The sequence below is a fragment of the Euprymna scolopes genome, chromosome 5, assembly GCF_053919585.1.
Source record: "Euprymna scolopes isolate OS-2025 chromosome 5, ASM5391958v1, whole genome shotgun sequence".
In the NCBI taxonomy this organism is placed as follows: Eukaryota; Metazoa; Mollusca; class Cephalopoda; order Sepiida; family Sepiolidae; genus Euprymna; species Euprymna scolopes.
The window spans coordinates 21,130,314-21,144,364 of NC_136486.1; the positions used below are offsets into that span (position 1 = coordinate 21,130,314).

Here is a 14,051-nt window from a genome sequence, read left to right on the forward strand (position 1 = left end):
AGATTCCTTTGGCTACAATAATCTTCTTGATCTTTTGGTCAAGATCAAAATGTAGTATCTGTTCTTCAGATGCTGCACTCCATTTCTTGTTCTCTTTCGGTGGAGGATAAGTCTTTCACGACTGAGACAATTTTTTATTTTTGTACCTTTTCTCCACGTTAAAAAACGACCCTGGTGTCTAACTCTGTCCCGTGGGGAGGCATAGTAAATAGGTACAATGATATAATTCATTCATGCAGGCATACATGGCTATGATTCTCCATCTATCTTTCTCTTCCTCAATGTATTCATAAATTCATTGTTGCTGATGGTCAGGACAATCTCTCAGTATGGACCCTGCTCGGACAGAAAGAAACTGCAACCTGCTGTCTATACAACTATAAAGAAAGCCATAGCAATGCATCAAACACTTTCAAGAAATTGTGTGAATGGGTTTCTGAATGATCAGCAACAACGAATTTATGAATACATTGGGTGAGAGAGCTGGAGAATCATAGCCATCAATGTCTGTATTAGGCAAGAGATTATTCAAATGAATTATTATATCGGGATCTCATGGACATTTTATGGTGTTTTCTACATTAGTTTGTATAATTTACTTTGGAAATAATGTCTGTTGGGGTCAAATATAATTATGGAGAAAAAAAAATGACTCTTGCATAAGAATTGTCCTTGTCAGCTGAATATTCTTGAAATAAGTTTCTTGTTTAAAATTTGTAGCAATTTAATTCTTTTTAAAACAAATGGTCTGCACTTTTTATTGCAAGAATAGCAGCTAAATGCTTTTTAAATCAAAAGAATTTCACTTTTTGAAATGTGTTTATTTAAAATTATATTGTTTTAGTCAAGATATTTTATTTTTTATTTTTTTAATTTTTTTTTTTTTTTTTTACAAAGGCGTCACCACATTATCAAGGCCCAGAAGCCACTCAAGGATAAGGGTTAAAGAGTGTACAGTAGAAATTGGTCAATATAGTAATCATTAGTAATGAAAATTTGGTAAATTTGTTAACTTATATGGAACGGCTCATCAAGAACTTATTTACTTTAGACTTGAACACAACCATATTGTAGTCAGCCGGAAAGCAGGAAAACGGAAGACAATTCCACAGGCGTGTAGTTCTAAGAAAGAAGCTTTGTTCATGGAATCTACGTTTAGGTTTAGGCACAGATAAAGAGTGGGGGAAATTATTGATAGTGTTTACAGCTAGACGAGTGTTTCTTGTGAAGTTTGGCGAGGGGGGACCATAGATTGAAGCTCAGTTGAACACTTTCCATGAAAATAACGATACATCAGAGACAAACTCGCAACATCTCTTCTGTGAGATAGAGGTTGCAAGGAGGAGAAAAGGACATCTCCTACGAGGCTACGAAGTCTATTTTGAACTCTATCAAGGCAGGACAAGTCCTTTCTAGCAGCTCCTGCCCAGATGTGGCAACAGTATTCCATCCTTGGACGTACCTGGCTCTTATATAGGTAGAGAATAGCATCAGCAGTGAGATATCTACTGGATCGATAGAAAGATCCCACCATTTTTCCAGCGGCCTTGGCAACAGATTTGATATACGTGTTCCATTTAAGATCAGGAGTAATGGTCAAGCCCAGAAGCTTGTCAAAACTTGAGGCCTCCTGAAGACGAGAGCCATTCATTTCAATTGATGACAAATGTGAATTAGAATGTTGATGATGTAAAGAGAGAAGCTTGGTTTTAGATGCATTAAAAGTAACCAGCCACTCCTTTCCCCATTGTACTACGTGCTCAAGATCAGAGGAGAGAGAATTGGAGAGAACTTGGTCGTTTACTGTCTTAGATGTGCTACCATAAATGGTAGTGTCGTCAGCATAAATGTCTACAAATGATGTAAGGATATGATTTGGAAGATCATTAATGTAGATCAGGAAAAGAGTTGGGCCCAGGATGGATCCCTGAGGGACACCGGCATTAATACTGTGAGCTTCTGATTTTTGCCCCTCAACTACTACTCTTATGAACCTATCAGAAAGAAATGATTTAATAATTGAGAAGACTTTTCCAGCTATACCATAGCTAGCGATCTTATGAAGTAAACCTTTATGCCATACCCTATCAAAGGCTTTAGATATGTCAAGAGCAATTGCCCTAGAAAGATTGCCACCGTCGTTTTGGAACAATTTTAAAATGGGTATTTTTTTTTTCTCAAATTAATATCACTGCATGCATTATATGAGACCCCACCCTGTTTTGTGAATACTGTTAACTTTTATGTATTTTATTTCTTTTTCCAGAACTGAAGAAATCTCTTTATGCCATATTTTCTCAGTTTGGACAAATTTTAGACATTGTGGCATTAAAAACCCTCAAATGTCGTGGCCAGGCGTTTGTCATTTTCAAAGACCTCAACAGCGCTACAAATGCTTTGCGATCAATGCAAGGTTTCCCATTTTATGATAAGCCAATGGTAAGAATTTAAAACCTTTTCCATGGAATTGATCGATTTCCTATTTTAAAATAGTTGAAAGCATTTCAAGTTGATAACATATTTATTAGATGTTTATTTAAAAATTTTATTTTGATATGGTGATAATTCTAGATCGACAAGCATTAGGAGAGAAGATAAACCTTTTTTTTTTTTTTTTTACAACTACCTCAAGCATATCAACATTTCAATGTTCTAAAATTTTTGCTATTAAGATTTTTTAGTTTGAAAATTTGTGAGCATAAATTTAAATAGGAAAGTGGAATTTAGATTTTTATAAATAAGTCCTTTATTGCAACTTCAGTTTTTGTCAAAAGTAGAATTTTGGTAAGAATTTGGAACCTCTTTATGGAATTTGTAAATTTCATAATTCAAAACAGTAAAAAACGTTTCTAGTTTATTACATGGCAAAACATTTATTAGATATTAATTTTTGCTATTTTAATTTAATTTAGTGATAATCCATGTTGATTGGTAAGCATTGGAGGAGAATATAAACAAATAAAGTTAGTGACGGTTTGGCATTAAATTGGAAAATTTATGGTTTGTGCAATTTTTCTACAAGGCAAAACTTTTCTAGCTCCTTATGCCCAAGTACCTCCTCTGGTGTGAAATAACAGGATAAAAAAAAAATTAGGTCTACATTGTTTTTCTGTTTAGTTATAATCTTTGATATTTGCATGATTTCATATTTTTCTCTAAGCATGATTTAATTTCTATTTATATTGCAAAGAGGAACTAATGTTACCAATTAACTTTAGAATTATTTTATTTTTTTGTTGCCATATATATCGTACACCTTAAATTATTTTCCCTGTGTATACTTAGTGTTGCTTTGTATGTGATGATAGTTAAACATTTATTCATTTGTGGGCAATTTTTATTTTTTACAGTTAGTACTATTATTGGCATTAATAGCGTTGATACTATTTTATTGCTGACTAGCATTTCAGCCTGTCGTTGCCCGGGTGTTTAGATGGGTATGTTGAGCAGGAAAAAAAAAAAAAAAGTGGTAATAGGAAGGTAGACTCGAACCCGTACCGTGAAGGGGGAAAAAACCTGACGTCTTTGCTGTTATGACTACCGCCAAACTGGAAGTGACGTACGTTTAAATTAAGGCTAGACAATCAAAAGGGGAGAATAACTTCAAAAAATATCGGCAAAAAAGTTTTTAGCCAATTTTTCGATATTTGTCATCTGAAAGGTCGAACTTCAAAACGATAAAGATTTTGGTAAAATACGTCGACTCTGTCGAAAGTTTTAAGCAGATATGCAAACATACATACATACATTTATATATTGGTAACTAACAATTTTCAACCGAAACCGATTAAAAAGCTTGCCCTATCTCTGAATACCCTTTATGTAAAATTTCAAATGTTTAGACCAGAAACTGTTAGAGTAATTTGGTAGACTGCAAAGGTCAAATTATTTTTAACTTTGACCCCTTAACATTTAGTGTTTTGGGCTCAAATCAAGTTAAGTTAGATCCATGTCCAAGGAACCTATATTCAAAATTTCAACTGTTTAGACCCAAAATTGTCGGAGGAGTTTGGTAGAGTTCTCAAAGGTCAAATCGTTGAACTTTTACCCCTTAATCGCCAAATTTCTGGCCAAAAACTGATCGCATCGATTTTCCCAAATCTCAGTACCCTGTATATCAAATTTCGAGTCTGTAGACTTAAAATTGACAGCTATTGCATAGGGAAATGTACACACACACACAATGTTCACTTTTATAGATATACTAGCATTTCAGCCCAGCGTTGCCCGGGTGTTTGGGTGTGTCTGAACAAAAAAAAAAAAAAAAATATGGTAGTAGGAAGGCAGGCTCGAACCTGTACCGTAAAGGAGGAAAAGAACGGGGTAAAAACCTAACGTCTATGCTGTTATGACCACTGCCAAACCGGAAGAGGCATTTTTTAAAATTAAGGCTAGACAATCTAAAGGAGAGGATAACTTTAAAAAATATTGGCAAAAAAAAATCCCCCCCCCCTATAGAAAAGCGCCTAGTTGAAAGTGAAGATATTAATGTGTTTAGCTTATTTTTCGATATTTGTCGTATGAAAGGTCAAACTTTAATACTGATCTTGGTAAAATCCGTCGCCTCTATTGAAAGTTTTAGGCAGACATGCAAACAGGTATACATACATACATTTATACATTGGTAACTAAAAATTTTCGACCTAAACCAATGAAAAAGCTAATAATGCTATAAATATATATATATATTTAACTTCGATACTTCTTCACCATCATTTTGACATAAGTTTTTTTTGTGTTATGAAATACATTTTTCTGCAAGTTTTTATTTGTATGTCATTAGAAATCTGTATGTTGCATAACAAATTTCAAGGCCTTTTCTAGTATACATCCTTAAATGGAAAGATAAAAATTCTTAACACTGAATTGCGTAAACGTGCAATTTCTTTTGCTGCTAATGTTAAACCATTTTATTGCAAACATCGATATTTTCTCAATGATTCAAGTTCAATTTCTTAATTTTTTCCTAGTATTTGTTTGCTTATTCCTGTACTAACAAGACACTACAGAAATTCCACGCTTGCTGTTGATATTGTTTTGGACTAACACATTTGTCATTTTTGATATTAAGTAAAAATTATTGCCATTGTTCAAACTGAAAGAAATACTTGAAATTTGTAACATATCTTTAAAACAATAGGCGGACGTTGGGAATCTGAGCCTTAAGCCTTACCTTATAAATTCCACAATTTTCACTTTTTTGAACTTTTTTCTTGTTAATATCATCCAATAGAGACTTATGTATCAGATAATTGAAAAACAAATAATTTTTAAAATAATTTTTTATTTTATTTACTCTAAAATAACCGGACCTAACTCAGCGTTCACTAACAATTTAATAAAAGAAACACGTTCCGAGTGAACACTGAGATACGTCCGGTTATTTTAGAGTAAAAAAAAATGGACCTTAAGTTCGTGTTTAATTTACTACAGCGTTATAATAGAAAACTGAACAAGCCATGAAAAGTTATATTCCCAACGTCCGCCAAACAATGTTCTTACTGTAAAAATATGTCGAGTAAATGTTTTCTTTTTAAAAAATAAAATGAAGTTTAACAGTTTTTGTTACCATTTTACATCTTTTCAAGATAGATACTCTTTCTGACTGTGAAAATACTAAACCTTATGCACTCGCCTTTTATAAAAATATAGTAGGTGATATTGTACATATGAACTTGAAATTGCATATCATTATTTATTGTTTTTATTTATTTATTTTTATTTTTTTATAGAATTTAGTTATCTGCAGGATTGTTTATTTGAATTTATCCTTTGGTTTTTCAGTGTAATAAATGGTTGGAACTTTTATATATTTGTTATGCATTATTATAGGGGTTGTAAATATTTTTAGACTTATCTGCCATTACCAATATTTTAAAAGAATTTTAATTCTTTTGTGAAATAAGACAAAAACATCTGGATCTACTTAAACTGGCATACAGTTTATTGATGAGAATAGGCATAAGTGTGTAAAGGTATTTTCATATAAATTAAGTTTACTTTTTCAGTATACTAGCATGCCGCCTGCCCTTGCCCGATTGTAAAATATGCTTAATATGACATTTTGATTAAAGCAGATTTTATATTTATATTATATTGGACCCAATATATATAGTAGCGATTTAAAAGGTTTAAAAAAAAGAAAAAAAAGAAAAAAAAAAGATGACTTGTGCGCCACCACTGAGAATTGAAAACAAAATATTTAGCTTACGATTTACTTTTTCCTTTGACGTTAATGCCTGAGCTCTAAAGACCTGTTTGCTGCAAGGCTAAAAACTAAAACATGAACCAACAACTATTAACGTTATGCATATTTGTAATGCTGTTCGGTCTCCACCAAGCAAATTCCATTTTTTAAAAAATTTTCACTTTGCATGGATTTTATGGGTTTGAATACCCTATATATTAAGCTTCATGTTTGTAGACCAAAAACTGACAGGATGTGTGTGTGTTTGTGTGTGTGTATATATATATATATATATATATATATATATATATATATATAGAAAGAGGTTTGGGTTTACTATAACCTTTATATGCAAATATAAATCATGTAGAATATCTGCATGAATATAATTACACGTAATAGTTAACTAAACATGATCATCCCATAAGAAATCCGAAAAAACTAATTAATGAAAATGAATGTTTAAAAAAAATGTGCAAATTTGTTGGATCTTTTGCAGAAGAATGCAATTTTACAACACATAACGAAGTTCTATTTTCTTAAATAGAAAAAAGGGTTTTTAATATGAATATCAATACACAAAAACATTTATAGGAGTATAGATTATTTATAATACACATCAATTTTTATAATTATATAATTAATGCCCAGTAAAAACAATGCAAATTTTATATGCAAACGTATTGGAACTAGCTTTTATGTAATGTCTATCAAAGTTTAATTGAATACAAAAAAAATAGGATGAAATCTTACTAGTTCTAATTTTCAACTTAGTGTAAAAAAAAAAGTTATAGCAAAGTCCCAAGAGTAGTTCCTCTTTGCACAGTGCAATCATAAAATTGTTGAACTCTCTAGAGGTTTAAAATTTGAGGCAACGACTTCATATCTAAACATAAAAATGCAAATGTTTTCTTTTTTATCACACTTATCAAAACCATTTACTGTTATCTATATATTAATGATAGCATGTGTGTTATTTATTTTCTGTGTTAAGCTTACATCAGTCATTTAATTGTTATAGACTTCATTTCTTGTAATAAGTTTACCCAGAATTCTTCCAAGTTTTGGTTTCAGTTTCGATTATGGCTGAAGGAACTGAAGTTTATATATATATATATATATATATATATATATACACACACATACACACACACACACAAATTTTTTCATAAGTTTCGATTTCAATTCAAGCTGATGCACCCAAGTAAAAGGGATATATCTTTTTTATTTATGAAATCACAACTTAATAATATACTAGCATTTCAGGCCATCGTTGCCCGGGTGTTTGGAGGTATATGTTGAGCAAAAAAAAAAAAAAGCTGTCAATTTTTTAACTTTGACCCCTATTATGACACCTTAACATTTATTATTTTGGGCTCAAATAAAGTTAGATCCATGTCCAAGGAACCTATATCTAAAATTTCAAGTGTTTAGACGCAAAATTGTCGGAGTTTGGTATTGAACTTTGACCCCATAACAGTCAAATTTCTGTCCGAAAACTGATCGCAAAGATTTTCCCAAATCTCAGTACCCTGTATATCAAATTTTGAGTCTGTAGACTTAAAATTGACAGTTATGCGTAGGGAAATGTACACACACAGACATGTTCACTTTTATAGATATATAGATAAAAATCAATAGAACATTAACTCTAATAATATATACAAAATCTGCAAGAATTAAAATGTTTAAGCATACTTTACAACCAGGTTATGCCGGGAGTCCCTGCTAGCTTATAAACACTGTTGCAGTTTTAACAAGAGCCACAATATCAGAGCATCTCCATTTATACTGAACATCTACAGAATTCCAACATCAATATACTACATATGGGTCCCCTGTAGAATTTCCACGGCTCTGCTAGTTTAAACGAGTAATACACATGGTATTTTGAAATATTCTGTATAAAGTACAGATGCAAAGAGACTTATTTGTATAACTTTTTAAACGGTTGACAATTAATTCTTGATATTCGTTTGTAATAAAGTTTCATTAATCTTTTGAGTTAAACAGATGAGACACACAATCTCATTTAAAAGATAAATGACTTTTGTTATCTATAAAAATAGATGCAGAAATTTTAGTCGTATTATAAGACATTTATGGATGAAATGTTTATTTAAATTTTCTTATTTCTAGTATTTTAAGTTGCCATCTTTGCAAAGTAATAGTTGGTAAAGCCAGCTAGTGTGCGTATGTAATACGTTTTTGTATATCATATACACTTTTGGCTAAATTATAATATAGTTATTTGTAATTTTACTTTGCAGACGATTTTATTAAAGTTTTATTTGAAAGTACATTTTGTTTAGATTTGAGATTTATGAAAGTCTTATTTGTATTCGTTTCTAAATTTGTTTTACAAAATATTAAAGATTACAAAAAAAAAAAAAAATTTGATATTAGGTTTATACTATATATAATCTTTAATTTATCATCTATAATATAAATCTCAAACATCTGTTAGTATGCTTTTATGTTTCGCTAAAATTTTTGACACAAACAACCAAAACTGACACAATTTGTATCGTTTGAAAGCTCAGTCTTTCGGACGACAAATATCCAAAAGTTAGCCGAAAACATTAATTCGTTCACCGTCAACTGGGCCATTTTTTATAAGGAGGGGGTCACTTTTTTCGTCAACATTTTTGCAAAGTCATCATATGCCTTGCAATGACTAAGTTTAATTTGAACGGCGGCAATGTATGTCACAGTGGGTGCAGTGACTAAACCGCTCGCTATTTTTTTCACTTCCTTTTCGTCTTAGCATTACATGTTCGAGCCTGCTTTTCTGCTACTTTTCTTTTTTTATTTTTGTTTGAAACATTTTTTTAGGACTCCATTGATCAATACCCTTACCATAAAACTTCTCCACACCTGGGAAACACTGGGTACCCTTGCTAGTAAGTGATAAAAACCTAAAATTTAAAAAAAAACTTGTAAGGGTAAAATGTTTTGTTGCTCACTCTGGAGTACCTCAAATTCATTTGTGTGTGCAAAGAATCGCTAATATTTTTGTGAAACTTTAACTTTTTTTCTTTTCAGAGAATTCAATATTCAAAGAAGGATTCTGACATAATTGCCAAAATGAAAGGAACCTACGTGGAACGACCGAAAAGGAAGAAGGAAGATGAACCTGAAACGAGAAAAAGAAAGAAAGGTTCTGCACAAGCAGCTGTTAAGTAAGTTTGATGTTATACATTAAAAATGGGGAGAAACTAATTTTTTTTTTTTTTTTTTCTTCTCCATTCATATTCGGCTTAATGTCCAATTTACATGCTTGCAGTATATCTTATTCTTTGGTCACCTTGTGGCTGATACTGTTATGCTTAAGTCATTGTTCAACCTTCATGAATTGAGAAAAAAAAAGGGAAGGAATCTTGTAGCATTATGCCGTGGTGTTTAGCAGAAAATAAGATCCTTGTTCAGAATTTTCTCTTATAGCAAAAATAAAGAAAATCTGTATGATGCATGTATCTGTGGTACAATGAAAATATCATGTTCCAAAAATCACAAATTTATCAAGTAGTTTAATTTTGGAAGAAAATCAATTATAACTCCATAATTAAGATTTGGTAGATTTATTTTGTAATGCCTACAAATTGCTATTAATTGCTTAAAAATTTTTATAAAGAATAAAACTACTTGATTAATTTACATGAGTTTTGGAATATATTTTCGCTAGTCTTCTATATATATAAAAGCGAAAATGTATGTTCGCTTTTTGTGTATGTTCAAGAAAGGCTTTTTTCAGAGAAGTGGTCGGTCGCCTAACAACTTTTTAAAACTTTTTATATCACATGTAAATCGTAATATCTCAGATTTAACAACGGAGCTCGCCTGTCTATTTAATTTGCTTGACTTCGGGGAGATAAATATTCAACAGTTTTCGCTCGCCGCATGTAGGTTAGGCCTTTTCCTATAATGTTTCCCCCTACCCCCAACGTCTTGGGAGGGAAAAAAAAAGCATTCCCGCACTAAATGAAATGCTACCCCGCAGTCGAAAGTTGACCTCATTAAGTCATTAAAACGTGCACCTGCCAATTTAAGTAATTAAATAAATTCAAACGTGTTTCTGTCAGTATGTCGCTGTGGTGCAATGTCTAACATCGCACGTTTTTGTTTTTCACACTTCAATTTCCAACTTTGCCTCAAGGGTTCAGGTTCAATCCTCATACTTACCTACGAAAACTTTTTTATTTATCGAAGACATTCCTATACAAAACCTATCTTAGAACACTGTCAGGCACATCAAGTACTTTTGTGTGAAATTGAATAAAAATGGGGCCAACCGTTTTTGAATCCATAGGGAACAAACACTCACAAAGTTCCTTTTACATAATAGTAGAGATAAAGTTTTCTGATTTTTGGTTAGAATACTTATTTCTGTATGATACTTATGTACATCAAAGTGTTTCTTTACTTAAAATACAATTTTCAATTTTGATATTATAGAAAGCACTAAAAAAATCTGAATTCAGGCTATAATTTCAAGGAATTAATGACAAAAGTTTTTATAGGGATGCTTGGGTGCATCAAGAAACTTACAAAAGTAAGTATTACCTTCTCCATTTATTTATTTATTTATTTATATATATATATATATATATATATATATATTACTGGCCTGGGTGCCCGGCATTGCCCGTGTGTGTTGAGCCAAAAAAAAGTAGCAGTAAGCAGGCAGGCTCGAACCTGTGATGCGAAAGCAGAAAAGGAAAGAAAATCTAACGTCTTACCGCTACTCCATGATGCAACCGGAAGTCTAAAGCGTTCAAACTTAACATAGTCAATCAAAAACAAAAGATGACTTGCAAAAATGGCGTTGCTTTTAAACCTCATACGAAAGCAAATTAGACACAAGGTCGTTTTTGATGTGGGGGAGGGGGCACTTTAGCAGTATCCAAATAAATAATGATTGTCTCGGTATAAAGGGTTTTCCCCATAGTGACCAATTACAGAACAGATACTACCCGGCTCGAAGGCCAAGCATTTGCGTTTGAATAGTTGTGCTTTATTTATACGAAAAAAGGTGAACAAACACTGGAGACAACAGCATTGTGGGAATTTTTTTTAACTCTATCAAAAAAAAAAAGGAAAGAAAGGATGTCTGTGACTGCAAGATATTACGATCTGGGAAGTATGTGAAAACTTCTCACGGAATCTGACACGAAAAGCCCGATGCAAAAAGCCTTTCGTGGACATACACAAATGCTTGCGCTCATTTTGCTTTTTATATAATAGATTTTTTTTTTTTTAACAGAGGCTTAACCTGCTTTCTGTTTGTTTTTGAAATGTGATTTTTCTTTATTTATTCTAAATGCTTGTTTTTGTAGGGCCCAAGCAGCTGGTATGGTTCCTTCTGTTCAAGCAATGTCTACAATTTCTGCTCAACCACTACCACCACAACAGCAACAAATCGTATTGCAACAACTACAACAGCAACAGCAGCAACAACAGCAACAGCAGCAGCAACCCGTCATGCAAAGTAAATAAATTTTCTAGCCGTATAACTGTATATTCGATGTTGCTGCCTTGGTTTGTTGCACGATTCCTTTAACCCATTACGCCCCACTGTCCAATAAATGACACCATATAATTTTTTTAAAATCGATAAGATAATATATAATGGTACTGCTTACTGCATAATTGTTTTGAAGAATAGATAAAATTCATCTATATTCAACTTCTCTCTGAGAGTTGTTGGAATTCTCTTTGGGAAATTTGTGAAATTTGCTAAAATTCTGGCCGTTCGTATGGAATTATGAGTCTTGCAAATAGTAAGCTATTAACTTGTTGCCAAAAGTATGAACTACTCTCCTCGTTAACATAATGTGTAAATATTATCTTGAATGTAAGGCTTCTTGATTCCTAAAATATATCACATGTACCAAGCATCCTATTTATAGGGGATTCAATAAAATAACTTTTTGGTCCCCCGACAAAAGGAGGATGGACCTGTAAATTCACCTTATCCGTTCATCTGTCCATGCTTTTCTCAATAACTACGCCTTGGAATTTTTTGAGATTTTGCACAAACATTAAACATATGAGTAAAAAAGTAACAGAACGGATTTTTATGGAAAACCCTGGTTGAACCCTCCCCCCCTCCCCCTTGGGGATGCCTTTCGGGTCAAAATGGCTAAAATTGACACTTATGCTTATTAAAAAAAATTTGATGCCTTGGATTTTTATACAACTTTCTGAAAAGTTAGTTTTCAACGAACTGATTTCTATATACTTTTGTTTGTTGGGCTCTTTTAGGGCTAATAAAAACACTCCATTTTCGAGACTATTTTATCATATTTGTCCAAAATTTTCTGTATGTCTATTTAGCAGTTTTGCATGGTGTTGAACTCAAATATAAATGTTAAGGCCTTGGGGACTTTTGGGGCTAAATGGGGTGGGGGGTGATCGACTTAGTAATTTTTTTTTTTTTTTTTTTTTTTTTTTTGCATGGTGCAGAACTCAAATTTACATATGTTATGGCTTAAAATTGCACCGTTTGTTCATTTTCACCACGATTTGACATCCCCTAGGGACTTTTGGGATTAAATAGGGACAGGGGGGCAAATGGTGAACGTAGTCATTTTTTTTATGCCTCGTTCACTGTGCACTCATGGGGGACCATGCATCCTTTTGAATTTGTATTCCAATCCATTTTTTAGTTATTAGTTTCAATTCTGTAGTAAAATATTGAGATGTGTTAATGGTTCAATCATTGTCCATCATTTCTGTTATAATCTGAAATTCTCTTTTCATGAAATCATGAAGAAACAATTGCATATGAATCATTACAAATCTTGCTCTCGAATGAATTTTAAAAATAAGTTTTTCTTTCTTTTTTTTTTTTTTTTTTTTTAATTCCAGATCCAACTGTAATGAATGCAGCAAATACCATTCCAGAGCAACCGCCCAATCAAATTCTTTTCTTAACCAACCTGCCTGAAGAAACTAATGAGATGATGTTGTCTATGTTGTTCAACCAGTAGGTTTCATTCTTTTTTCTTTTCTCTCATGATTCTAAGAAACATTTTTAATGAACTAAATCAAAATAATTTCTATTTTCTTGCAAAAGCTTCATGTTGAAAAACACTTTTGCAGGTGGCTAATCCAAACGCTCCGTTCAAATATTTGGTGACGTTAAATTTTAAAATTACCATGTTGTGGTCTGCAGGGGAGCAGTCTTGTGGTTAATGTGTTCTACTTGATGTTAGACACATGAAGAAAGAAGAAAAAATTCTTTGCAGTGTAAGATGTATTCTTGCCATGAATGTCTTGCAGGGATAAATGATTGGAGCTCAGTCGAGCACTTTCTTTGGAATAACTTTTTTAATGGAAATCTCATGAAGCCATCTGATGTAAAGAGCTAAAAAAAAAAAGGCGTGAGGGTAAATACAGGGTGACCCCCACAAAAAAACAAAAGCTAAATGGAGGCGATCTAGAACATATGCTGTAGAAAGGAGAAAAAAAGGCCAAAGACCCTAGTGTTTTGATGTGATGTTTTGAATAAAATAGTGATGACCAAAGTTTCATTTCATTCAGACAAAACACTAAGAAACGAGGCCTAATTAGAGTTGGGGGCCCGTTTTTTTGGTCACCCTGTACTGCTTGAAGGTCAATAAATATTTGATACATAGATTGCAAGCTAGAAAACAGCAATTCTTTCCTCTTTTTCAGAAACCTCGTTCATGGAATGTTAGTACTGAGATTATCCACCACTAGATTGCAAAGTTGATTTTTGTACATTAGGCTAAAGAAAAAGTGCAAAATTAATTTTAAAAGTTGACTTGGATACCAGGAACTGGTTTCCTGAACTGCTCAAACCTTTAATTAAACAAACTTAGATTTTTTTTGAAAAGTC

At 32.4% G+C, this 14,051-nt stretch overlaps 1 protein-coding gene across 4 annotated transcripts in view; it reads left to right on the forward strand.

Annotated features, from left to right (window-relative positions):
* Positions 1–14,051, forward strand: part of LOC145276733 (U1 small nuclear ribonucleoprotein A-like) — a 199,744-nt gene that overhangs the window by 17,078 nt on the left and 168,615 nt on the right. For all 4 annotated transcript variants that reach the window (XR_013868000.1, XR_013868002.1, XR_013868001.1 and 1 more), the window contains exons 3-6: positions 2,267–2,439; positions 9,233–9,369; positions 11,524–11,675; positions 13,058–13,175. Coding sequence is in view for 1 of the 4 variants with exons in the window: in XM_080127957.1 (XP_079984083.1) it covers positions 2,267–2,439; positions 9,233–9,369; positions 11,524–11,675; positions 13,058–13,175 (580 nt within the window). In the remaining 3 variants the exon portion in view is untranslated. The remainder of the gene's footprint in view (positions 1–2,266; positions 2,440–9,232; positions 9,370–11,523; positions 11,676–13,057; positions 13,176–14,051) is intronic.